The sequence below is a fragment of the Limanda limanda genome, chromosome 19, assembly GCF_963576545.1.
Source record: "Limanda limanda chromosome 19, fLimLim1.1, whole genome shotgun sequence".
In the NCBI taxonomy this organism is placed as follows: Eukaryota; Metazoa; Chordata; class Actinopteri; order Pleuronectiformes; family Pleuronectidae; genus Limanda; species Limanda limanda.
The window spans coordinates 17,366,063-17,393,588 of NC_083654.1; the positions used below are offsets into that span (position 1 = coordinate 17,366,063).

A 27,526-nucleotide genomic window follows, 5' to 3' on the forward strand; every position below is an offset into this window, starting at 1 on the left:
AAATCTGATAACCTGCCATACAGGGACTGGACAACATGTGTAAGTTTACTATGTGTCATGTTACACTCGAACTTTTAAGTATTTTTAAAATGTTTTAGAATCATTTCATTCCTTGACCCATTGTTCCATCTTAACATACTCCTGTTCAAGGTGAAAGCTGCACTCCAGTAACACTTAGAACACTTTCCACTCTGTAGCAAGCGAGACGGGAAAAAAAGTCGGATTTTTGAGGAACACTATATCCTCAGGTGCCTCTCTGCTGTCGGAGCAGGCTGTCGAATATTTTGTTTTATTCCCCTGGCGCTGTGTATTGTTAGAGTGGCAGTTGTTGGACTCTCTGAGGCCTTTAAGCTCCGCGTTTTTCCCCCTTGTTACTCGGTGCCTGGTGGGGGGGGGGGACAAACAGCTGCAGAGAGATTCGCTGCCGCACAACAGCGGTGGTCCCCTGATACCTGGAATTCATACTTTCCACCTGACGCACAGGATAGAGAGAACAGAGAGCTGGCAATTACCAGACTTCTCTCTATATATACTGAAACCGCGTCTCTGCTGTACTCCACTCGGAAGGCTGTCTTAGGGCCAAGCTTGAGGTAATGAAAGCAACACACTCCTAATGGACTATTGATGTGTGTGTGTGTGTGTGTGTGTGTGTATGTGTGTCGATGTATGTGAGGAGGACGGAGGAACAGAGCGAGAGAGGTTTGAAGAACAAAGGGAGGAAAAGCAGACTGTGAGAAATGATTTCGCTGGCGTGTTGCTGTTGTTTTCTCTCTGTGTTGTTTCGTCACGGCAGAAAGTTGTGCGTGTAAAGCTGAAGCTGAGGAAAAGCAGCAGATACAAAGTGCGAGTGCGGATCCAATAAGCCTGATGTGCCGCTCGGCTCGCCAGGGAAAGTGTCTGAGACATGAGGTCACCGGAGAACCAGGTGTTTTTCCATCGTCCTTCACCCAGAACCTGCAGCGGCTCCCATATAAATACACAAGTGTAAAGTAAAAGATGCACACAATCCTCGGTGGCAGCCTTATCACGGCAAGTCTCGCCAAATGGATCACGTCCCACTGCTGCTGGTGGAGTGTGTAGGTGTGTGTGCACTTTTCCTTTTGTATCTCTCTGTGTGTGTGTGTGTGTGTGTGTGTGTGTGTGTGTGTGTGTGTGTGTGTGTGTGTGTGTGTGTGTGTGTGTGTGTGTGTGTGTGTGTGTGTGTGTGTGTGTGTGTCCTCCCCTGCTGGCAGGCGGTCGGATGAATGAATGGGCGTCCACTCCTGGAGGTCCAGTGGCGCGACAGAAATAACTCTGCTGACCACAGTGACCTCTGCTTGTTCCCACACAGCCCGCGTCCTGTTCTAATGGAGGCTCTATTTTTGGGGGGTGGGGGGGTGAGCAGCCACATTTATCTCACTGCCCTCTGTGTCCTGGGGATGGTGACAGTGACGTGCTCGGGGTGTAACTGATGCTTGTTCTTCGTGCCTTTTCTGTTTTGTTGTTTTTTTTTTACCTCTGCTTCCCTGACGCAGGCTCACACACACAGAAACACAATCGGTGGAACGACCTCGACAACACAACCTCACTATTTTCGTTCACCCTTCAAATGCATTCCTTTCCGAAGCAAGCTAAAAACAACAGTGTGGGAAAAAAGCAGATAGCTGTCATTTATCAGACTCATGTGTTGTGACACTCTAACCCAATATAGAGAGGGATTGACCTGGGAAGCACAAAAAAAAAGCAGGGCCGGAGGAATCGCTTGCATACCACAGAGACCTCGGAGTGTGATCATCCTCCTCAGAGCTTAATCTTCATTCTGGAGGACCGGGGGGGGGGTGGGGGGGGACGGACGACAGGGTAGAAGCTCAGTGACCCACTGTATCTGTCGAGAGGCTGAATATTAATCTGTGCAAAAGAACCGCATCGCCTCCGGTGCTACGTTAGATTAGGTTGAGTAATGGCTAAAACCTGGAATCTTGGGATTCACGAAGATAACGCTGGACATCACAAGACTTGAGGTGATGGAGAGATGAGGCGGAGGACGGGAAGGAAAACATACATATGTCTTTTTTGCTCATGATTGTGACGTCTTCAGTCGGATTAATGAGTTCCTGAGCTTTTCAGTATAAAGTTCATAATAAGTATCGTAACAACTGAAACAAGGCATTCAGCTAGTGGTTCACTGTTTCACTCATAGATATATATAAAGACTAGATGTCTCGTTCGACGGAGCCGGACGTCACCACATGGCGGCCATCTTGCCAGAGGTTGCTCTCTCACCCATAACATTGTGTTGGTAGTGGTAAATAACCATAACTTGCTTAATTTTCAACCGATTTTGAAACGGTCTGGTTTGTTATAAACGTCAGAGATGTAGATATGACACTGCATAAATTATGAATAATTATGTTATTTTCTAAAAAATGTAATAATTTATGCAGTGTCATAACTACATCTCTGACGTTTAAAAACAACCAGACCGTTTCAAAATCGGTTGAAAATTGAGCAAGTTATGGTTATTTACCACTACCAACACAATGTTATGGGTGAGCGAGCAACCTCTGGCAAGATGGCCGCCATGTGGTGCGGTCTGGCTCCGTTGGCCGGCAACGCAGACGAGACATCTAGTCTTTTTATATATCTATGGTTTCACGGGCCAAACGGTAGATGCAGTGATCCAGGATGATTAGCATAAACCAGAAATAATCGGACTTAAGTGATAATAGATTATTGATTAATAGATTCCTTTCCTTTCCTTTAACAAGACTAAAGTAAAGATCCATAGCGCCAGAGACCTGTGATGCTGCTCGGCAACAACACACACTGTTTTGTGACAAAGTCAACACAATCTAAACCACATACCACATTTTCTGGAAGGCAAAATGTGAAAGAACATATTCTTAATAAGTATTTTACATCCAAGACTGTTCTTGCTACAAAGCCCAGATTAGATTTCTGTTCCAAACATTTGTCCACTTTGACAAAACCAAGAGAATGGAAAGCTAAGAGAAAGAACAACTTTGTCACTTCTCTCAGCCGCCTTCATGGAGTGAACGCACGGAATAAAAAGAGAGCAGGCGGAACGCGTGTCAAACAAAGGAGGAGAGCGGAGAGATATTAACTAAAAGCAGCCTCAGGTGTTTATTTTGCTCGCACTAATACTGTGTGCACTCAGCTGCAGCCAGGAACAAAGATGAGCATTTGAGAAATGAGGAGGAACGTGTGTGTGTGTGTGTGTGTGTGTGTGTGTGTGTGTGTGTGTGTGTGTGTGTGTGTGTGTGTGTGTGTGTGTGTGTGTGTGTGTGTGAGTGTGTGTGAGTGTGTGTGTGTGTGTGATGTGCAGAGAGGACGTGTGTAGTAGATGAAAGACAGCGGTGGCAGGGACGATAAGAGAGATGAGAGAGAGAGAATAAAAGCAAGGGGAACAAAAAGTGCAAGGAGAGGTATGGGCGGGGGGGTGAGAGAGAGGAAGATAGGAGGGGATGAACATGGTGGACAGCTGGGCCCGGGGTCACCGGGGTCAAGCTCAGGACGCGGTCACACGGTCAAAATCATCCTCTCATCCGGTCGGTTGCAGATGCAGCAACTGAAACTTTACTCAGATTTAACCTTCCAGCCGCTCAGGTTGGTCCAACTTTCACTCGCCCCCCCACCGCTCTGCCCTTTCCCATCTGTTCTCCTCTATCTCCCTCTCTTATTCTTGTCATATTTTTCCCCGGCTTCTAATCTGCGTCTTTCTATCACACTCCCGCTCTATCTCTCTCCATTACCCTGGCCCCCCCCACGTAATGTATCTCTTGTCTCTCCCCAGTATTCTGTCTCTCTCCACATTAGATGTGGTTGAGTGGAGAGCAAAGTCGATCAGATCTGACTAAACTCCTCCAGTAGCCGCTGCGCCTCCTCTGCCTAAACAAACTCTGAAGCCAATCAGAGGGCTGATATTATTTTATGTGGGAGGGGACAGCAGCAGGTGAATACTCTATGTTCCTCCTCCTCCTCCTCTATCTCCACCTCCTCCTGCTCTCTCCTCCTCCTCCTCCATCTCCTCCTCTATCTCCACCTCCTCCTCCTCTCTCCTCTCTCATCATCCTACTCCTCCTCCTCCTCCTCCACCTCCTCCTCCTCCTCCTCCTCTCTCCTCTATCTCCACCTTCTCTATCTCCACTTCCTCCTCTCTCCTCCTCCTCCTCCTCTATCTCCTCTCTCCTCCTCCTCTATCTACACCTCCTCCTCTCTCCTGTCTCCTCCTCTCTCCACCTCCTCTCTCCTCTCTCCTCCTCTCTCCTCCTTTCTCCTCCTCTTCCTCTATCTCCACCTCCTCCTCTTCCTCTACCTCCACCTCCTCTCTCCTCTCTCCTCATCCTCCTTCAACTCCTCCTTTTTCCTCTCTCCTCCTCATCCTCATCTCTCCTCTCTCCTCTCCCTCTTCCTGTTCCTCTTCCTCTTCCACCTCCTCCTCCTCCTCTATCTCCACCTCCTCCGCCTCCTCCTCCTCCTGCTCCTCCTCCTCCTCGTGACTGATACAGTTCAGTGGCAAAACAAACAAAGCGTGACAAATCCAGATTATTGTCTGTGGGCGAGATAAGGTTCTAATGAGAGAGTGCAGCGGGGGGGAAATTGATCCTTTTTCAGGAAGCCGTCTGATTCACTGGGGTTGACAATAATAACTTCCTGTGTGTCCTGCCTCTAATGGAAGTCAGGTGAAGTCAGGGGTGGGGGGGTATGAGAGAGAATGGTTAACCCTGAGCGGACAGATTTCATTATGATGCAATATCCTGAGGAGTGTGAGGGGGGGTAATTATTATCCGGAGCAGAGCATATTGAGAAGCTGTCTGGACGTCAGTGAGAATCAGGAGCCAAGACAGAAACATATCTCGTAAATTAATTATCAACACGTGATGGATTTGACCTTTTGTTTCTAACAGGAAAGCGAAACATGAGATATAAAACAATTCACAGACCAGCTAGCCGTATACGCGAAACACAGATGCATCATGGGAAACGAGCGGGCGAGCCAGCCGTGTCTGACAGCCACGCCACCAACCTACTTGGCTGAGAGTTACATCTACACGCCATAGGGGAGAGAGAGAGAGAGAGAGAGAAGAGCGTCCTGTCGACAGGCCAGTTATTAGCCAGGGGAATGTGGGAGGGATTTCAGAAATTAACATGGATTACTGGAGTGTGACTGACAGTTTCAGAAGGGCTTTCTGTGACTTACCAAGTGATTTGGGACTCGCCTTAATTCAGCGAGGGACGTTTTAATACCGCGGGCTGTCTCTGCTATCTTGGCACCGTTGCCGTGGTGAGGGCGCCAACAAGGGAGTGGATCTTTTTCTGCAACAGCACCCCCGGCAACAGCTCTCCCCGCCCGCCCTCAGTGGCACAGGCCTCTGCAAATAATCACGCGGGATGTGTTGTCGGGTCCGGCACTTTGGGCTCGGCACAGTGGTTTGGTACAAAAAGGAGGAAGGGGAGGTTGCCAAATTGTGGCCCCTGTTAACTCTGTGGAGCATAATCTTGACAGCTGCAGTAAGTCTACAGAAGGCCTGAGTGTCATCGGCAAATCAAGATTATGATTGGGGATTTTTTCTAATCTCTCCTCTATCTCCACCTCCTCCTCCTCCTCCTCTTCCTCTTCCACCTCCTCCTCTATCTCCACCTCCTCCTCCTCTCTCCTCCTCCTCCTCCACCTCCTCCTCTATCTCCACCTCCTCCTCCTCTCTCCTCTCTCCTTCTCCTCTCTCCTCTATCTCCACCTCCTGTGTTGTCGGGTCCGGCACTTGGGGCTCGGCACAGTGTTTTGGTACAAAAAGGGGGAAGGGGAGGTTGCCAAATAGTGGCCCCTGTTAACTCTGTGGAGCATAATCTTGACAGCTGCAGTAATTCTACAGAAGGCCCCAGTGTCATCGGCAAATCAAGATTATGATTGGGGATTTTTTCTAATGCAATGACATTCATATGGGTATGGAAAAGTGCACCGGTAATCTCCATGAGTAAATTCATTTTTTGAAACACTGAAATATTACAGTGAGACTTTGAAGCTGAAAAGTTTCAAAGGACAGAGACGGTCACTGCGAGTTTGAAAAAGAAATTGTAAAACCAGATAATGTCCGAGAGAGAAATGCCAGAGTCCTGTCTGAATAAAACAAATAAGAAGAAACAGGAAGGCTTGTACATATTGCATGTTTCCGTTTGGTTCCATCTCCCAGGGCCACTGGGGCTGCTTCCTGATGTGGTTTCCATTATTTATCCGGCATCTATTGGACAATATTGGAGCCAACTCTGAGCTCTGCTGCCATATTGGCAACAGGAGCGATGGCAACGGAAGTGAAGAGGAAGAAGCTGCATGTGCTGGGTCTGGACTGAGTCACAGTTTGCACAGTTAGACGTTCGTGGGGATGTTAGATTCATCAAAGTCTTCTGCTGCTGCCATTCTCAGAAATGCTCAGCATCACCTGCATCTGGAAACACAGCCATTGTTTGTTTGGCTCGTCTTTGACTGCTGATGATGGAATTAAGTTAAACGGCACAAACAGCAGTGAGAGGAAAGGCACATGCAGTGTGTCCAATGTCATCAATTTCCTTTGTGCCGCCGCAGACACGCAATTCGGGACGCACGTGAGATTGCTCACCTGCCAAAGCCAAACGGTGGCTAATGTGTCTCCGGTTTGAATTAAATTTACCATAGGGTGTCATCTCTAAGCTGTTTAATGCATTGTGGGACGCAAGGCTTTAATCAGCCAGGCTCAGTGGAGCCGGCGGATTAAATCACTTTTTATCTGTGCTTCCTTTGACTTTCCTCAGCGCTCAGGGTTGCCGTGTAAATCATAATGCGTCCCTGTTGGGCTCACTTCAGCACGGGTCATTGCTGTAGTCACAATTCATAAAGTCCATTTATTTTGCAAATTGAGTAAAAACCCACATCCGCCGAGAAACACACGGATAACTCCTCATTCTCACGTCCGGCGACAAAGCAGATTGTGTCTCGGTAAAGAGGTTTGTGTGTCTACACGGGAGCTCGTGTCCATCTATCTGTGTTTGTGTGTATCAATTTAAACTGTTACTTTGTTTTTATTACTGAATTATCCCGCCTATAGTGTATTCATATTTATATATATTCCATATATCTTACAATTCCTGTTAATACTGTAATATTCCATATATATTTCTTACTGTACAGATCTTATTTATTACTTTTTCACTTTAATATGCACAATACTCATATACTTCCTATTGCCACACACTGCCACACACCCTCCTCCAACCACTGATCATTTGAACATTTGTACATTTGCACTACTGTTACGTTTTTTTTACTACTGTATTACCCCGCCTATAGTGTATTCATATTTATATATATTTATATTTTTATCCTGCTCATAGTGTGTCCATCGTCCTTATATCTTACAATTCCTATTAATACTGTAATATTCCATATATATTTCTACTGTACGGATCTTATTTATTTACATTTTCACTTTAATACGCACAATACTCTGCACTTTTACTGCCTTTTTTGCACTTCTGGTTAGATGCTAAACTGCATTTCGTTGTATATGTTCTTGTACTGTGCAATGACAATAAAGTTGAATCTAATCTAATCTAATCTCAATGCACAGTATATGTATTGTGGCCAAAACACACACACACACGCCTGCTTTGGCACACAAGCACCACAACCACTCTCCTGCATGGTTCCTCTCGGTGTGCGGGCGTATGCACACTCACATCCGACACCAGCGTTGGGCCGAGCCGCTGCCGCATTGCACAGAATAGCTAAACAGCTGTAGTGCTCCATCAGGGGCTATCGATCATGTCCCTCTCTCTGAATCACAATCAGACGTGGGCAGAGCGGAGCGGCTGGAGCCGGCCTCAGCGCCGGGCTCGGTGGACGCCTGCTACACACCGCTCATATCAACCAGGCCTCGGCAAACACACCTGACCTGGATAGCTGATTGGACGCATCTATATGTGAGCGCTGTGGTTCCTGGTTCTGTAGAAGTTTGCTGGATGTGATTTCATTTCAAGTTCCTTTTGTACACAACTTGTATTTTAAGTGTGCAAACGTGTCTATAAGGATGAATGTATTGATACAACACCTAATATACATGTAACCATATATTGTTTCTGTGTGTAACTACATGAATATTAGACATGATCTCGTTACAATCCTAATGGGAAGAATAGGGAAGCTGTTTGAGTATCATTAGCTGCCATCTGCTATCATCCCCCCACACTGTATATCAACCCAACATCTCATGTAATCACAAGGAGGTTCCATGTTATTACATTAAAATTTAAACAGGAAGTGTATGGAAACGGTCTATGGAAGCCATTAGCTGCCATCTGTTAGCATCTCCACAATCCACTGCTCTGTATCACATTGCTCCTCCCAGTGTCCTTGTGTTATCTCCACACTAATAACCAATATGGTGACTTCCTTTCTGATTAACTTCCCCACGGTCAGTTGAACACCACGTATGACCGGGCGCATGACGTCCATATTTACTTCCTGGTGTGTGACAGGAAAGGTTACATCTCAATATCCGTTTTGTGTATCGCCACTGGACACAGCTGAGTGGAAGAGGATGTCTATAACAAGGGACAACCCCATCTTGCATGTACAGAAACACACACACACACACACACACACACACACACACACACACACACACACACACACACACACACACACACACACACACACACACACACACACACACACACACACACACACACACACACACACACACACACACACACACACACACAGTCACACACACGTACCTCTGGACACAGTATGATTGAGTGGCTAAGCTGGATGTGCAGAGGCCTGACAGATATGAGCTTGAGAGGATTGTTGAGTGTGCTTGCTACATTGAGATGACTGTGTGTGTGTGTGTGTGCATGTAAGCTGAAAGTGTTGTCATGTATGTGTGTAGGCATGTGTGTGTGTGTGTGTTCTAAATGCTAAATGGTGGAAAAAAACGCATCCCATTAGCATCATATGGATGTTGACATTCCATTCAGGTCAAAGTTATTGGTGCATGACTATATTTGTGCTTATGCAGTTTCTGCGTGTGTGTATGTGTCAAGTCTCACACAGTGTAGTAGTCATGGCTGTCACACAAGCATGACCATGCATGTGCACACACACACACGCAAACACACACACTCCCACTGCCTTGCCGTGTGTGGCGGGGCCCCCCCAGGGGGTGCCGCTGAGCTGTCAAAGATGGATGGATGAAGAAGCTGCCCTGCATAGCAAGGGGCTCTGGGGAAATACCACCAACGTGACACACACACACACACACACACACACACACACACACACAAACACACACGCACACACACACACACATGAACACGCACACGAACACACACACACACACACAGTGACACATCCGCTATCTGCACACAAACACGGTGTATATATGTTTCCACTTTAAAATGCATAAATTTGAATAAACACGCATGAATCACAAACACAAATGTTGTGAGAACCCGTGACGTGCACACTCGTACACACGTGCACGTCTGTGAAGGCGAGCCGCTGCCTCTGTGCGGAGGAGAAACAGCCGTTTGGTTCTCTGCAGAGGAACATGTGAGTCTGATAACAGAGGAATGTCCAGAGATTTCCATTTAGCAGACAGACGGTGGACATGGACAGTGTCAGAGAGCAGAAAAAAATAATAAGAAACACACTTCCTCAATCGCACGCCTTCGGATGAAGTGAAACTTATGGGGAAAGTATCAAAGCAATGACAGAGGGAGCTTTTTATCTATAATTATTCATAAATAAGACTGACATCCGAGGGACAACATTTTAATATCTGAAGCGCACCAATAAATCCCGGTGGAAACAATAACTCTTTTTTATTGGTTGCTGCCTTATGAATTAATTTCTGGGACGTGGAAGCGAGTCATCACAGATAAAAAGACGACAGGCAGAGCCGGAGACGTGAGAGATCAGACGCTCGAGCAGATTCTTTAACAAATCTCCATCACTCGTGTGCAAAGATGGAATTTATAGACATTTCTCGTGCGTTCACGTTTTGGATTTGCTTACAAATTATGCGGTTAAGATAATCTGGATAGAATGTGTGATCATCTAACTGCTTGTGTTTCACCAGCTTCCCAAATCTCGGGAATTTGTTTTGTCAGTGCAGTGTTATCACAACCGATAGAAATGATGGGGCCCCAGTGGCAATAAATCACAATTACCATTTTAATTGATTATGACTATGGTTTGCATTGCTTCAAATCACAAGAAAATGCAACAACGCAAGGAACAGTAATAGCTTTTGGCGATTCCAGTCGTGTGTGTGTGTTTGTGTGTGTGTGTGTGTGTGTGTGTGTGTGTGTGTGTGTGTGTGTGTGCAAAGGGGAGAGGGGGGTTTCATGGACCTTTTAGGATGGGACGACTGTAGCTCCAGACCAGAGTAGACCTTGTAAACTTAACCATTCTTAATTCCACAGTAGGATTTCCTCGACCGGGACAGTAAATCTCCGTGCTTGGCCCAAGCCTGAACAATCCATTAACAATAATAAAGCCTGAGCAGCTGGGAGATGGACCCTTAAAGGGGAAGGTCAGCCCGATATTACAGCTTTAAAGGTTTCCTATTACGGCTCAACTTCACTATAACCGCTCACCTTGCCTTTAATGGCCGCTGGCTACACAGTGGACGAGCAAATATGGAGATTTCTAAATCCAGACTCCTTCCGATATCCCTGGATACTAGAGATGGTTCCGAGCCACTGGTTGGAGGTGTGAGTATTGTTAATAACATGGCCCCGGGGGTGAAGGAGATGTCCTCGCCCTCTCTGTCCCCCTGGGGGGGCACACGGGAGGATTCAAGCTCCGCAGCACCTGGCCCCAAAAACATGCTTGGGCAGCAGTTTCATCATCCTAGATTTTCCCTCTAACTGTGTCTGTGATATCTTTGCTCTCCTTCCACCTCACTTTTCTTTCTGCTGTCACCTCTTGTCACCCGTAACTCCCTCAGGGACTCTGCTGAGCTCCGTCCAACATTGCCAAGTCTTTGTCTCAAACTTTTGGGACACGGGACGCCACTTTGGAAGCAGGATAAAAGATTTCCCTGCTATTGCACACCATGTGGCGCTATCCTGTCGCTACATGTGTCTGGATTTTGTGACATTCTTGCCTGCTCTCTCCTTGGCCAAGCTTGTTCCACTGTCTAGGGTGACTGCAGAAAACTTAAAAAAATAAAGAGAGGGAGGAGAAAGGACACAGCGACAGAGAGCAGGAAAGGAAAGAGGGGAGAGTGCAAGCTCTTAAGTAGATTGCAAGAACAGCACAGAGGCATGAGTGTGAATATTAAACGGGTTTTCTCCTGCCCGAGAAGTTCCAGCCTGCAGCAGCAGCAGAACCAGCAGCACCGGGGAGGGAGAGAGAGAGAGAGAGAGAGAGAGAGAGAGAGAGAGAGAGAGAGAGAGAGAGAGAGAGAGAGAGAGAGAGAGAGAGAGAGAGGCAGCGGTCGAGACGTATGGAACCGCATAGGTGAGCCAGCCAGCTCCAGGTGTCAGAAACACCGGTGTACACAATCTATCAAGCTGTCCGGCACATCACAGATGAGGAATTACCATAATTGAATTAGAGAGGAGGTTTCTCGTTGTAGAGGTGATGATTCTTCAAGAAAGGAAAGGAAAGGAAAGGAAAAGGATGTGAGAGTAATGTAAGGCAAAGGAGAGGAGACTCACCTGGGATGCCTGGCGGGGTTTTCAGGTATTTTCCATTGAAATGCTGTATCACTACTTCACACTTCTCTGTGGACTCCATCCTGCAAGAGAGCAAAACATGGGATTCGATTTAAAAACATTTACAACACACGAGGGATTATTTATGGAACAAGATGGACACACACAGCAGCATTAGCTCACCTACCATGGAACTGGGATAAAGGAGTCAATTTTATCATTTATAATTATTTCCTAATTATATAATTTCTTGATTACTGCCCAAAGCAATTTACAGCACAGTTTTGTCATTTAACCATTCACACACACATTCATACAGTGCATCATCCCACACCAGGGACACTTTGGAGCTCAGTAGCTTCCCCAAGGACACAATAGCAATTGGAACAGTGGGGACTGGGATCAAATCACCAACCCTCTGGTTATAGTGGATGACCCGCTCTACCACCTGAGCCCCAGCTGCATTGCTTGTTTCTCTTTAGCGTTCCCTACAACATGGAGCGTGAGGAAAACACTGGCCTCCATGACACATTTACCACAATAAGGAGTTGCTGGCTGGTTATTCTACTTCTGTTCATCTGCTAAAACTGCTGTGGGACGACCCAGAGTCTGTCCGTCTCTCTGCTGCGGAACAGCATTGTGTGCATGAGTCAGAACTTCATAATGAAATTCAGCGTTTGCGGGGGAAGACGAGTTGTCAGGCAGCCTTTCACACTACCTAATAAAAGAGAAGAGAAATGATACAAAGACAGAGAGAGCAGGCAGGACTGCGTATGAAGGCATATGAAGGGTTGCAGAAGAAGAAGAGGAAGAAGAAGAAGGGATATAAGACAGTGTGGGAAGGTAGAAATAAATCTGGATGTGGATCAAACGCCGTGTACGAGCCAAGCAGCTGATCGCAAGGTGGGCTCTGATCTCTCTCACGTCGTAAGTTTGCAGACATTAATGTCCAGACCGGCATCACATCAAAACATGTACATAAGTCACGGATTTGAGGAAGTTAAACTTGCCAGCTAATGATCTAACTCCTTCGACCTTACACATAAGCCACATGCTACACCTGGTTTTAATATGACAAAGAAACACTTCATTCCTGTCCTCACATCACTCAGTGTCTCCATCTGTAACTTGGATTTCATGGCTAAAATGCCTCTGAGGGAAGTAGCTTCATATTTAAGATATCAGAGAAATATTGATCATCTTTTTCGACATTTTTGGGGACATTTCGCATAAATTGACAAAATGTTAAGTGTGAAATGGGGAGAAGGAGATAAAGAATCAGGAAAGACACGCAGCAAAAGGCCAAATCAGAGCCGAACCTGAGTCTATGATCTATTTAATCTGCTGTGTGACCCCATAATAATAAAATACATATTATTTCCACGTGTTATTAGATTGTTTTAACGTATGAATGCAAAGAGCTCATATTAAAACGAGCCAGGTTTGAAAAGCAGGCCTGAGTGATTCCTCTGTCTTTACGGTGAGGCGCTCGTGGAATGTACAGAATTCATTTCTATCCAGATTTTCATGCTCCATTCGTTCTCACCTCCAAGAATACTCATATCATCCTGTCATCCGCTCACTTCTCCGTCCTCTGTCTCTCATCCTTCTCCCATCTCTACCTTCATCCTTCTTCCTTCTCATTTTTTTTATTCCATACCCTAGCTTCTTTATCGCTCTATATGTCCCATCCATCTTACTCCCGGCCTGTCTGCACCTCTCCTTTTTGACGTCTCTCTCATTCCTCCCCGTCTCTCAACCTTGGTCATTTCCTCCATCTTTCACCGTTACCCTCCCTCCCTCCCGCCCCATCTCTCTCACTTTACGTGCCCTCCTTTTCCTTCCCTCTCTCTGCCCATCCTTTTGTTTCCCTCGGTCACGCCCCCGTCCACATAAACATCTCTCTCCCTTTTCCTCTCTCCCTATACTTCTCTTTTTAGAATATGATAATCTGTCACACTTCCCGGCATCATCCATCTCTCCCTGACCCCGTGTCAGACCTTTTCCGCCATCGCTCTTTCTTTCCCTTCCGTCTCCACCACTGCACGGACAGCTGATCCTCGCCGGCCAGAGTGACTCAGCAGATGACTAATTGTGACAAGTGCCATTAAACACATCGCCAGCCCTCAGCAACAAGAAATCACATCATTAAAAAACAGAGACTTTCAGCTGATTCATGTGCAGGGAGGGCTGAGTTCTTTTTTAGCTTTGGAGAAAATAAACTTAACTTCTAAAATGTTTCACATCTCCACACAAGCAGCTGTGAATCAAATGTTCCGACATAAAAGAGTCTAAAACTGGTCAAAAAAAAAAGAGGATTTAAATCAGTTTGAACAAGGAACAAGAGCAGAAAGCATTCAAGGACATATTCTAGTCAATTCAAATGCTATTGTCCCCCGTGGGAAACAAAGAAGTGGACGGAGATGTCCAAGGTATAAGAAAATAAAACATCTAATAGGATTAAAACTGTTAATATGGAAAAACTAATAAGACTATCTATATAATAACTATAAAAATTCCATTGAATAACAGAGATGAATATACAACATGGTGCATTCTTGCTCCTCCTCCATGTTCACACACAGTAGCTGCTCTTCATCTCCGTTTCATAAACATGCCAATAACCTGATTCTTCACATCAGGAGCTCAGTGACACAGAGAGGATCTGCATGACAGCTAACACACAGCTAACCTCACATTTCATCCCTCTCACTAAAGCCTAACAGCCCAGTGCATAGTGCACACTCCACTTACTGGAGTTATGATTTATGTGCAAGTGATGTTTTAGAGATAATCTTTTGGGATGGATTTTGCTGCCCGCCTTTTAACGGAGGCTGAGAATCAGGCTGAATGCATCACCCCTCTTCTCCAGAGCTTCTCTGACTAGAAGTGCTCATGCTTAACTTCTCTCGCCATATCCCCAGCGCTCCTTATCCTCCGCCCCTCTGGCGATTCGCTGCTTTGCCTCCCACTCGACGCCGTCTCTCCTCCGCTCTCGCTCCGGCAGCGCGGCGGCGGGTAATGTCGACAGGAAGCAGGTGGGCAGACAAGGAGTAAATAAGGCAGGAGTCTGTTAGGCAGCGGCTGGGAAACAAACCGGTCCGCCAGGTTGTCTATTGGTCAATCAGAGTTTTGGGGGAGTCAGGCGGGCGTAGAGCCGGCCAGGTAGAGCAGCGAAGCTTCGTGGCTGTTCTCTGTGTTCTGGCTGTGCTGCTGGTTAATGGAATCAGGTGCTGCTGTCTGCAATGATTAGTGCTGGGGCTGCGGTAATGGGCTCTGATATCAGTAATGGATCGGCCCACAAACACTTAGCTGGGTTTACTCTCTCTAATGCTCCTCATGGCCCGGCCCTCAGCAGCTGTCTGTCTGTCCGCCTGTCTGTTGACACAGCGAACGCCGACTCCACCGCTTAGAAAACACATTGATCCTCATCTTTCTGTCTGGCTTCTTTCTGCCTGTAGTTTATTCCTTGATTCATCCAAAAACAATACAGCCTCTTTTTTAGCTCTCCTAAAACACCACTTATTCATTTTTTTCCCACACACCCGCGCTCAACCGATCACGATTCCTCGATTCTTCTCCATCACATTCCCTCGTCTCCCTCCCGATCACCCTGTTCTCCTCTTCATTTCCAACCTCTTTAGCTACTTCTCTTCATCCAGTTATTGTTTTCTCACTCCTCTCCCTCTCTTTCCTCCCGTCTCACTCTTTCCATCACGTCTCCTCCTCCCCCGGCGGAGGGCTGGTGGAACAGGTGGCCTGTGGCAGCTTGCCGCTGTGCTCTGCTTGTCGGTCTACAGGAGGCCTACCTGTCTGTGTGCGAGCGCGAGCTGGTGTACGTGCATGTGTGTGTGCACCGGTGTGTGTAGCGCCGTGCATATGCTTATGTTTGTGCCTGTTTATCTGTGTGTGTTTGTACGTGTCTGTCCTGCTGTAACCCTCGGTAATAGAGCAGGGAATAGGAGAGGAGTTCAGCCGGAGCAGGTGATTAAGAAAAATCCCTGCAAGATGGCAGATCTGTGGCCGTCAGTGGCCTCCTCTGGGTAAACAAGGGAGGAATGTGTGGGGGGGGAATGAGAGCCTGGTGGCTGCTGCTGCTGCTGATGCCGAGGACAAGGACAGAGCGCTTTATGACTTCGGGGGATTAACAAGCAGAAGAGGAAACTTTTTTTTAAGTAGAAAAAGAAATAAACTGCTCAGTGATAGGCTTGGGGGCAGAAATGAAGCAGCCCTCCAGTGGCTGTAGTGTAAGGACGAGGGGGGGTGAGCGCTGGTTTCCATGAATGTTTGTCAATGCAGAGGCATCCATTAATAGGCACGTATAGCCTACACACTTACACACTTACACACACACACACGCTCGGTTGCGCAGCCATAAATAAAGACTAACTCATCCACTGGCAGACACACAGTCAAACAGACTGAGAGGAGAAACAAATCAGCCTTAAAAGTTTCCACCGCCTGGAGGCAGGATTCATCTGAAGAGCGAATTTATAGAATAAATGTGTGTAAGCACTTAGTACGTCGGGAGTTTAAGCCACAGCATGTACATGTATATGTGTGCATGAATATATATTTGTGCGCACTACGATCAGGGCATCTGTAAGTGTGCGTGTGTGTCAGGTCAAATCTATTTGCAAAACATGGAGTACGAGAGCAGTATATATGGAATAAGTGTTTGACCCAAGTGTCATGTGTGGGCATAAGTTCTGCACTTTCATCACGGAATGTTTTTACTATTGCATTTAGTGAAGCGGCAGGGCAATAAAACAAGAAGATATTTTATTACTGTTGCCTTCAAGGGTTGCAAAATTCCGGGAATATTCAAAGTTGGAAACTTTCCATGGGAATTAACGGGAATTAAAGGGAATATACGGGAATTAACGGGAATTAACGGGAATAAACTGGAAATGTTGTGGGTCATTTATACTAACTGTATTTACCTTGTCATATACAGACATAAATATAAACATTTTGTTTTGTCATAGGCTGATTTGAGCCCTGAGGAAACTTTGGGCACTTGACTATATGCTTCTGCATCGTTGTGTCATTCTTAACATAGGTCTTTGCACAGTATTTGCAAATGTACACAGCCTTTCCTTCTACATTGGATGGGGTGAAATGTCTCCACACATGAGATAGTGCACGTGGCATTGTTCTGTAGAATAAGATGAGAAAAAAGTTTGTAAAAAAACGCTAATGCAATGCCAGAGATATAAATAGTGAGCCAAACAATTGGAATCATCTGTAAACATATTTTACAATTGATGGATAAATTAATGGAAATAGGCTAGATGAACAGATGAACAATCCTCAATCAGCATGCTAATATATTTTCCTCAGTAATATCATGGAAACTTACCTGACTAGTCCTGCACTCTACAGCAGGCCTCAATAGCCCTGCTGTAGAGTGAAGGATGCTAGGAGTTATCTGTGCATGTGATGGAAGAATGCACAGTGGAGGGTTGAAATTCAACATGCAGATTGTGCTGCATTCCATACATCTTTAAAATAGAGTTTTGAATTATGTTTTTATTGCTCAGCGTTTAATTTGCGTAGTTTTTTTTTTTCAAAATTCCCTATATTCCCGAGCTAAACTTCCCATGGAAAGTTTGCGGAAAGTTTGCGGAAATTTACCGGAAACTTTCCACCCCTTCGCAGCCCTATTCACGTCACATTCGTATCATTAACGTCTCGTACCTGGCAAAACCAACTCCTCTGCTGACCCCGTTGGCGTCCCTCAGTATCCTCGTGGAGATGACGTGGCCCAGGGGCTTCAGCATGTTCTCCAGCTCCTGCTCGTCCATAGAAACCGGCAGGTTGGAGATGTACAGATTGGTGGGGTCCTGCTCCTGTTGCTGGAAGGGGACGGAATAGGAGGAGCAGAGGGGAGGAGGAGGAGGGGAAGAGGGGAGAAGAGACGATGGTTAGAGGAATACTGTATATCAGGGGTTTTCAACTGGTTTTGTCCCAGGGACCACCATTCTGACTAGGAAGTAATCCGTGGCCCACTTATGTGCCTTCGCACGCGCGTGCCTAAGGCAGTTTTAACATTTGGTTTTCCATGTTGGTTTTATTTAAAAACCTCAAACAAATCTAGAAAAATCTGTGAAAAAACAACAAAAACGGTTGATTCTCAGTGCTTAAGAATTAAAAACAATTAAAATGCAGTTTGTAGTTGTACTGCATCTCAGAACCGTATGTACATCAATATATAACGTTCATGACTTAAATGTACAGACATGTAGCCGACATGTTGAGAGAACGTTAAAGTAACGGTGATCAATAACAATCAACATAAACTGGGGCTACAACTGAAGAGGGAAGATGACAGATGACAGTAATGCAGAATATGTCACAAATGAATATCATACAATATCACACAAACAATTGAGGCCTACTTTAGTTTAACCTCATGATCACCAGCACCTTTATATTATTTTAGAAATTTAGATTATTTTTCACTATATTCAAGAGTAATATGGAAATGTGTTGAAATATCAAAGCGAGTTTTGCGGACCCCCTGCAATGCAGTCACGGACCACCAGGGTGCCGCGGACCACCGGTTGAAAACCCCTGCTGTATATCATCGGCTTCGTGTCGCAACAGTGAAACCAAACTGTGGCTGATCTCTCCTGACGTTTGGGCTTCGCTGACACACACACACACACACACACACACACACACACACACACACACACACACACACACACACACACACACACACACACACACACACACACACACACACACACACACACACACACACACACACACACACACACACACACACACACACACATTCATCTGCTCGCATGCAATATGGATGCTCCGACATCTGTGCTGGCTCCATGTGAGTGTGAAAGCAAAAGTATGCACACAACACATGTGCGAGTGGAGATTTGCATGTTGTATATATCGGAGTCCTCTGGGTGGATTTCCTCCACACGGGTGTTATGATTAGGGATTAAGAGAAAGAGGGATAGAAAGAGAAGAAGGGAAGGCGTGCAGTGTCTGGTGGAGTTTCCTGTGTAGCGCCCACCAGGGGCCGCTCGCAGCTGCACAGCTCGTGGTGGGCTGAGCCCGAGGTAACCGGGGGGGCCGGGTGCGCTCCACGGCAGAACAGCTGGAAACAGCAGCCTGGTCCCATCAGTCAATTAGTCACTGAGGCAAGCAGTCACCATATACGCCAATCATCCATCCCTGCATCCATCCATCATGTCAGGCTCTAAATTAAGCATGAAACGACATTGTGTCAGCCTGGTCTTTAATTATGTTATACTCAGGAAACTATACAAGTTGGTGTTTTCTTTCCCAACATATCAATTTTATATTTAATGCTTCCTCAAAACCAGGTCGTTAGTTACTATTCAATCAGCTCTTAACTTGGTACAACTCTATTTCCAACATGGGGTCAGTTTATTTTCAAGTCAGACCCCTGAACGATTCCGTAAATCAAACTGATAACTTTGAACGGATCTTCTGAAGCTGCCATTCTGAACTCTTTAATGCAAATGGAAACTAAATTCCATTCTCGCCCTTGTCAATAACAGCCTCTGAGTGTGTTACATTTTAATCCACTTTGGACCAATAACTTAGGCAGTGAAAGGGAACTTTACAAGGAGCGTTGTAGAAAAGCAGTGATCCGTGGAATGGTCGGGATCTATACCCTAATAATAAGGGAGGCCACCGAGTCTCTCCTTAATAAGAATATCAATTTAGCAGGACTCCTACCTATAAAAATTTATGGAATTATTTTATATGATAAAATATTCATTCCATTAGTTCAGGAGTGGTTAAGTTTGATCGGCCATGTCCAGTCTCATAAACTTTAAAAACTGGAAGGAGAAGCAGGGACAAGGTGGAAACGACTTTCACCCACAGAAATTAAATTAACACAATCTGCACACAGGTTAAAGACATAGGAGGTTTTTTGCTTTTCCAAACCACAACCGTGCTTGTAATCTGTCAGCAGAGTTTATTTATGCTGAAAATCAGTTGACTTTGCCTCAAAGAAACGCGTTAAAAAGATGAGAAACATGGAATTCCAGTGATCTTCTTCCTGCTGCAGCATAGCAAACAGCAGCTTCACGAGTCGGTCTCCCTCTCAGTCGGGGGGGGGGGGGGTGCTGCGGAGATGGAACAGCGGCAGGTAAACAGTGTCTTTGAGAATCTTTACAGCCTCTCTGTGCTCTGCCACCGGCGACGCTGCCTCGCTCTGTCTTCTGTTTTCTGTTGACGGCGAGAGGAGGAGGTGAAGGAGGAGGAGAGGAAGTGCCTCCACCGGGCGTCCTGCCTCCATCGCTCCATCTGTCGGAGGAGAAGAAGACGACTGGTCCCTCCCCTGATTAATTAGCCGTCTTATCTGGCAGGACATGTTTGATCTGATTAAAGCCTTCGGGAGAAAGCCGGTGCCCGATGTGAAGAAAAGCGGGAAAACTGCAGCTATTTCTCCTTTCAACCAGGAACTCAATTACCAAACTTCAGTGCAAATGAAACCCCCCCCCCCTCTCCCCTTCCACCCTTCCATTGCAGGTTTGTCACAGTTAAATTCTTCAGAGCGACGGAGAAAGAGCTTGTAGTGGGAATTTCTGTATTTAGATATGTTTAATGAAATAACAGACAAGTATAATGTAATGACAAATGTGGTTTAGACTTTAAGTCAGGGGAGTTGCTCATAAACTTAGAGGTGTGGCTAAGCACACGGCAGGGTGTGACTGAAGGAGACGGAGCAGATGGGTTCTCGGGTGTGACTGCCGGAGACGTCAGGTATGAGAGGAAGATGTTTTCACACCAAGAGTCTCTCAGGTCGTCCGAGCACATTCACACGTCATTGTCTTGTAGACTCCAAAGCAGATCACCTGTATACCGATGGAGACCATGTGTCTGACCATTCTGTCAGTAAATCCAGGGAGCTGATTGGACCACAATTTTCTCCTGTGTGAGGAGGAGTTCAACCAGTTTAAATGTATGAATCTCCCTTTGTTCATTACATTATTACAAGCTGACGCTTTTGTCCAAAGCGACTTACATAGTACACTCATCATTTATGAGGGGCCATTTAGGGCTTCAGTATCTTGCCAAGGACACTTCGGCATGCAGATGGGGAAGGGTGGGATATGAACCGGCAACCTTCGTGTTGGAGAACCCCCGCTCTACCACCCGCTGCCATTGTCTCGTAACTTTCACCATGTTATGAGCTTTGAGCCACGACTACAGTTGTTGAGTTAAACTTCCAGATTGATAATTGTTTTGCTTGTCCTTGGTATAGAAATTTCCATAACAAGCTCACGCACAAGTTTGTACAAACACAGGATTTGGCCGCGAATGAGACTTTTAATTAAATCTGCCCGTTGAATTCGACAGTACACGTGTCACTCTGCTGGTGTAAGTCCCTTCGCTGCGTGGAGCTGCTTCTCTTTGAGTTTCACCGGTGATGTCAGCCGATGTTTTTAAGGATTATGTCAAATCGGCTTCGTGTTCCAGCGCAGACGGGAGGCCCGGATCAAAGAGTTAACTGCCTGACTCACTCGCTGTGGTAGAAGTCAGTGATACCCGGGTGCGTGTGTGTGTGCGTGTGTGTATTAGCGCTTGCTTCTATAAGCGTGACGGTACACACGGCGAAAGAATACGACGGAACATGAAGCGGTAATTTGTGTGTGCGGCTAATAGTAGAGAAGGGGGGGTGGGGGGATTATCATGGGGAGGCCTGGTCTCTACACGGCCGCCTTCGCTAAATTTTCTCTTTGATGACGTTCCGCACCACAAAGCCCTAAATACCCAGATGAGAAGGTTACGTGGAGGAGTGGAAACGGGAGTGGGGGGGGGCGGTGAGATGGGCCGGCCCATTCCACGAGGGGAGATTTAATTTCCTTTAATGTCAGCAGCCGTCGCACATGCTCCGCTGTCAGGCCGTGAATGAAACGGTAATTGAGGTGTGTGTGTGTGCGCTCGTGTGCACCTGTGTATAAACCAGATTAATTATGGTGTGTGTGTGTGTGTGGGGATATAAAATAAAATATATTGTAATTGTGTGCCTATGTCTCAATTTGCTTTTATGTACGTCTCCCAGGAGCCATGTGTGCGTCTTGAGTGGCGTTGAATCCGCTCGCCATTGACCAGCGTTGTAGAAGGTTAATGGAAACGCTCCGGGCGGCACAGGGCCCTTGATGAGTATAATTCCTTCACCTTGCCACCAGGAGGACACAAGGAATCCAAGTGAGTGTGTGTGTGTGTGTGTGTCAGGAGGAGGAGGGGGGGGCCGACGTGTCATTTCCCGCTGACGGATGGGCCCCTCGCTGGAGCTGACAGGCCTGTAGCAGTTATTTCATTTCGACACCCGGCTCTGTTTACCCCACTGTAATATCTGAGAACATTACCATGCTACAGGGGGGGAGGAGAGGGAGTATTAACAGAGAGAGAGAGAGAGCGAGAGAGAGAGAGAGGGGAAAGGATGTGGGCTAAGCAAAAAGAAAACAGGGAGAATAGGAATTACAGTGATCACAGTGCAAAAGGTGAAAGAGGAACAGAAGGTAAGAAAGAGAGAGAGAGAGAGAGAGCCGACATGACGAGCAGATAGATAGAAGACATTAAAGGAGAAGATCCTCGTCGGCTTCTGACAAACGCTTGAGGGAGAAGAGACGTTGAGTGTTAGAAGTCTACGTTCCGCCGATGGGGATCTCAGGGCTGCATCCATTAAACTGAGAGAAGAGAGACAGGTAGATGTGTGTGTGTTGACTGGGGGGGGGCACTGCATCTAATGCTGTGTTCAGGCTCCGGGTTGCCCTCGGTAACACGTCAACACGTTTCCCTCGGATTCCTTTACCCCATTCTGTCTGTTTCTAGCCTCCTATGACCCCTGATGACTCCAGCTCTGCCTCTCATTTGTTACTCACTCACTCCAGCAGCTTTTCCATTCCACCTACACACTTCCCTCCCTTCTCTTTCACGCCAACAAGAAAGACGTTAAACTTCTTTCCCATTGCCAGTAGAGGAGTTCTCCTCTCTGATGATCTTCCCCTGGTGAGTCTTGTTCCATGTCAGGAATCTGTCGAACACTGAGAGTCTCTCTCTCACCTCGCTTGTTTTGCCACCGTTGCAATTTTTTTGCATGAAACAAAGAAAAAAACGAATCCACTGCCGGACGTTGTCTCCAAGATGTGAAAAACACACAAACGTTCACGGCTACTTAAACGCTAACGACCGGAGGTTCGGTGGATCTCATATCGTTGAGCAGAAAAAATTGCAGCGTCAGCATCTGGACGGATAAACTACAGAAGAGCGAATCAGCGCATTCCACCCAGGTGTTAGGTTTCCATCATTTATTTTATATTGTATTTTATTATATTATACTGTATTACATTGCATATTGCAATTTGACACTGTTCACTGTTTTGATTTTTGCACTTCACTTTTTATATCTTTTATCTTTTATATATTTTTATATAGATATGTTTATGTCTAAATAAATGCTACCTTGTATAAATATTAGAAAAAGTGAGTAAATAAGAAGTAAATAGTGAGTAAATATATATTGTTTTTTTATTATTATTATAGTTTTTCTTATGTGTGGTGTATTTATTGGGTTTTTATGTTTCTATGTTCATTGTCTGCACCAATAACCAGAGCAAATTCCAGGTAGGTGTAAACCTACTAGGCAATAAATACATTCTGATTGTGATTCTGATTCTGATTGCCGATAGGATAACAACTGGTGTCGACTGCAGAGTCATTTGACCTGAGAAGAAATGCAGATTGTTTGCATTCTCATAGTCGACAAACGGCAGATGTTAGCGGTTGCTAGCTTGTTTTCTGACCAGCGTAAAAGGGGCTTTAATTTTCCCATCAATCCCTTCCTCTTCCTCTTCCACACCCTGTCTCCTCCACCCTTCATACTCTCCTCTTCCTCCAATCCTCTCCCTCTCCATCCATTCAGCTTGCTCGGGAGATTAGAGCTGTACGTGTAATTGGCTCTACAGGGCTTCGCCGCTGCTCCTTTAAGCACTGATGAACACTTGACGAGGGTATGTGTGTGTGTGTGTGTGTGTGTGTGTGTGTGTGTGTGTGTGTGTGTGTGTGTGTGTAAGTGTGTATGCAGTTGCCAATCCTCGGTATATAACGGCACACTACTCACTTCCCTCAGGTATGCCACTCTGGCCTGTTGTGTGACTAACCAGCAGCCTGGAGCAGCACAATTAAAGCCAGAGACAATGGGGTTCAGTGTTGTCTGGTTGGAGGAAGCCGTAGTTGTGTGTTGCTGCTGCGAGGATTGTGTTGCTGACAAGTTTTCAGATGCCTCAGGGAGCGTTCCTGTGCTCTTGTATGTAGGTTGAGGATCTGCAGTCAGATGCTGCTGTGGGAGCCTGAGTCTGCAGAAAGCATTCAGAAAGACAAGCGGGCCCACCGAGTGGAAGGAAGTAGTAGAGGGATGTGGGATCGGGGGGGCGGTTGGAGAGGGGGAGAAGCATATGAGCACATCGACTCACTTCAAAAGGTTTGAGTTTAATTTGTGAGAGGCCGGAGAATTGGGAGATAAAAAAAAGGTAAAACTACAAAGAAGTAATCATTCCCTTTCTTCAAATCTCACATTCTGTCGGTGTCATGACACTGATCTTCAAACCTTATTTCCACATCCAAGATGTAACACAGCCTGAGTCAGTCCACTGCTGCCGTTCACCTGCAGATACACATCGTACAAAGATGCTTTCAGACTAAAGTCCCGACATCTTCCAGAGGGTCGGAATGTGAGAAGGCAAAACTCAGTTGCTCGGATAATTTGACGGATCTTTTCCTGCAAACCTCCTTATCACATGTCCAGAGAACATCTGAGCCTGAGTGTCAATACAGAAGGAAAATTACAGTTTCTCACACGTGACGAGAAACTGAAAGAATACAAACATCCCTCGATGATAAAGAGGTACCACACGTGTAGAAGATGCCAATAAAGACAATGAGATTCCAGAGATTTTGGCACTACCCAGATATCAGTCCTTCTCTGAATGTTCAGCGAAATGTTCCTGTTGTTTTCAATGCGTCCAAGAGTTCATGTCTGAATACATCATATGGTTCAGCAAAGCCAAGTAGCAGGAAACTTGAAAGAACCAGTGTACACAATGTACACAATGCTTACTGGTCCGGGCCAGAGTTCCGTGGGAAAGTCAGATTTTTGCTAATTGCTGTGCATTGAACAGATTACCCGTTATTTATCCATCCTGCCTTTGTACGAAAACATTTTGAACACAGGTTCAAAGTGTGCTCCCTCCGATGATTACATGTATTTGTCAAAGTCAGACATATGGTGAAACTTCCCAGGCGGGAGTTCTCGCTCTGAATCCGATGTAAACACGCCGCGATATACACAAACACAGAATGTAGCCTGACATACGCACGAACGTCTCCGACCCAGACTCGCTCCATCACAGAGCAGCATGTTTCGAAATGTGACGAAATCCACATCCCTGATTCAAACCTTCTGTTGGAAAACAAAAGGTCTGCTCGGCAGCGGATACATGCCATCACCCAGGGCGGCCATTTTCACTGCAATTACCATATTATGTCTGAACAAACAGCCTGAACCACCTGACACTCGAGCACGGATTTAACAGCGCGGTGATAAATGGGTGTTGGCAGCGGTTTAAGATAAAGACTGTAAATATACTGTGGAGGGACACGTTTGCCGGGGCTTAAAGAACGGAAATAAATTGAATTCTTCTGCTACAGATATCATCTTCACTCGGATTCATCATTTGAATCAGCTCAGTGGGCAGCAGTTTGGGATGTGAACCCTGTTGTGTTATCTAGTAAAATGTTGCACGGATTTCAAATCTATCAGTGTGTGACTATCGTCATGTGGACGTGAGAAGATGAGAGAACTGATCCAGCATTGATCCAGGTGTGTGTTGGATCAGCCTGAATGTCGGAGGCTCTGTTGTATCGGAAACGTGTGAGTGTGAGTGGCAGCATGACAGGAGCATTTTGTCTGGAAGCAGGAGAAGCAGACACTTCAACAAATCTGAAGAATCCCATCTCTCCGTGTCTGAGAGTGGAAATGTTTTTCTACCTCTGCCAAGTTTAGAAACTTTATTTTGTGATATTTTTGGCATTTTTATCCATGTTTTTGTCTTCGTATCCACTTAGCTCAGCTCAGGGGAAACTTCCTGTGTACGACCTTGAACTTAACAGGCAGTACTCCATTATTGGGCCTTGGCTGAGGTTCTCTCTCTACTGACTGTGGTTCTAGGTTCTATATTCTGCAACAACCATCTAAGCCGATTGTGACAAATAATTGTAGAAACTGAATTTTACAATGCTATTAGCCCAGAAGCTTGTGGATCAATGGGTTTGGTGCAATTAATGGAAACACGTAAGTCAATTTGTAAAACTGACTCTATGATATTTGATATAATAGGACAGAGAAGGATGACCAGTGCATTATAATGCACATTTTCTTACACAGGCTCTTCATCTTACGTTTTAAAAAACAATTACCTGGTCTCTCCTGTGTGTTGCCATATCGACAGTCAGCCTAATCCTCACTGTAAACTACCTCACGGATCAATCTGTTCATTTGTTCACATTAGGATGCTCACATGATTGATTGGTCGGAGCAGCTGCAGGAGAATCCGACTCAAAGCTTCATCATGAAGTTTTTCACATTTCTTTTTTCATAAGATACAGAAAATTGGAATAATAAAGCAAAGTACAAAGCTCAGGAGCCAAAGATTAGAGGTTCACCTTGCTCGTGCAGCGTTCCATCTGGCTGGGATACAATGTTACCTGATTAAATAAAAAAGAAATCGTACAGATTACCATACGTTGCGGCAGAGCACAGCTTAATACATCACATTATCCAGCTACAGAATTCTTCCCATGAGTGCAATCCAAGCCAATGACAAGTAAGTGTGTCCTACACTCATTCACTCACATAATTACACACACTGCTCCTGCACGGCACCACATCTCAAAGTTGCATTAACTCTCACACACACACACACATACACAAGTGCACATGTACCCACACAAATACACACATTGTCAATCTTTGTCCTATTACTGCTTCTGGAAAATGGCTTTCTAGCTACTCTGTATTATGCTGAGATGATAGATGCTGTGTAAGGAACAAAAGTGGGTGATACATTATTGAGCCTTTGAGTGTGCGAACACAGCGGAGGGGCTTTGTTTTACTCTCTCTCTCTCTCTCTCTCTCTCTCTCTCTCTCTCTCTCTCTCAGCTGGGCCTGCTCTCTGCTGGCACTGTCGCTAAAATATTCATCCGGCATAGGGCACAGGGAGTGCTATGGCGCAAAGCTGGCGTTTGGTTTGTCCTTCACTGGGACATTTAACCGTGGTGTGAATTAAGGCCCAGGAACGTTGAAGGTTAAATTCTGAAGTGTCACATACACTGGCCGCTTCAGACTCTGAAAACAAGTCGTGCTGTTGTTGGTCTGTATTTTTGTCCTTCTCAACAAATCTTACATTTTTCAGTTTGCCTCTTAGTGCTTCCTCACAGATCCCTAAAAGAATCTCATATACATAAATCCCTTTCTAAACATGCAAAGTGATCTGAGCAACTGATTTTTATTCTGATTTAATTGAATTTTAGTTACTTAATACTTGTAAATAGGAGTAATTCATTGTTGATTGTGGTATTTTCCAATAAAGAAAGTTAAAGAACGTCACCATCAGTTTCCCTCGACATTTCCGAGCCTCTACGAAAACTTAACTAACACATCAAGTGTCTCCTTCCCCTCTTTCAGATGTGTGATGGAGGGATCACACCTTCACTTTGCAAAGCCGGCATAACACCAATAAATTATGTCTGCCATCAA

The 27,526-nt window shown here is 45.7% G+C and overlaps 1 protein-coding gene across 3 annotated transcripts in view; it reads right to left on the bottom strand.

Annotated features, from left to right (window-relative positions):
• Window positions 1–27,526, bottom strand: part of rbms3 (RNA binding motif, single stranded interacting protein) — a 267,760-nt gene that overhangs the window by 53,065 nt on the left and 187,169 nt on the right. For all 3 annotated transcript variants that reach the window (XM_061092598.1, XM_061092596.1, XM_061092597.1), the window contains 2 exons: window positions 17,401–17,558; window positions 11,704–11,783 (listed from right to left, as the gene is read on the bottom strand). In XM_061092598.1, the coding sequence (XP_060948581.1) occupies window positions 11,704–11,783; window positions 17,401–17,558 (238 nt within the window). The remainder of the gene's footprint in view (window positions 1–11,703; window positions 11,784–17,400; window positions 17,559–27,526) is intronic.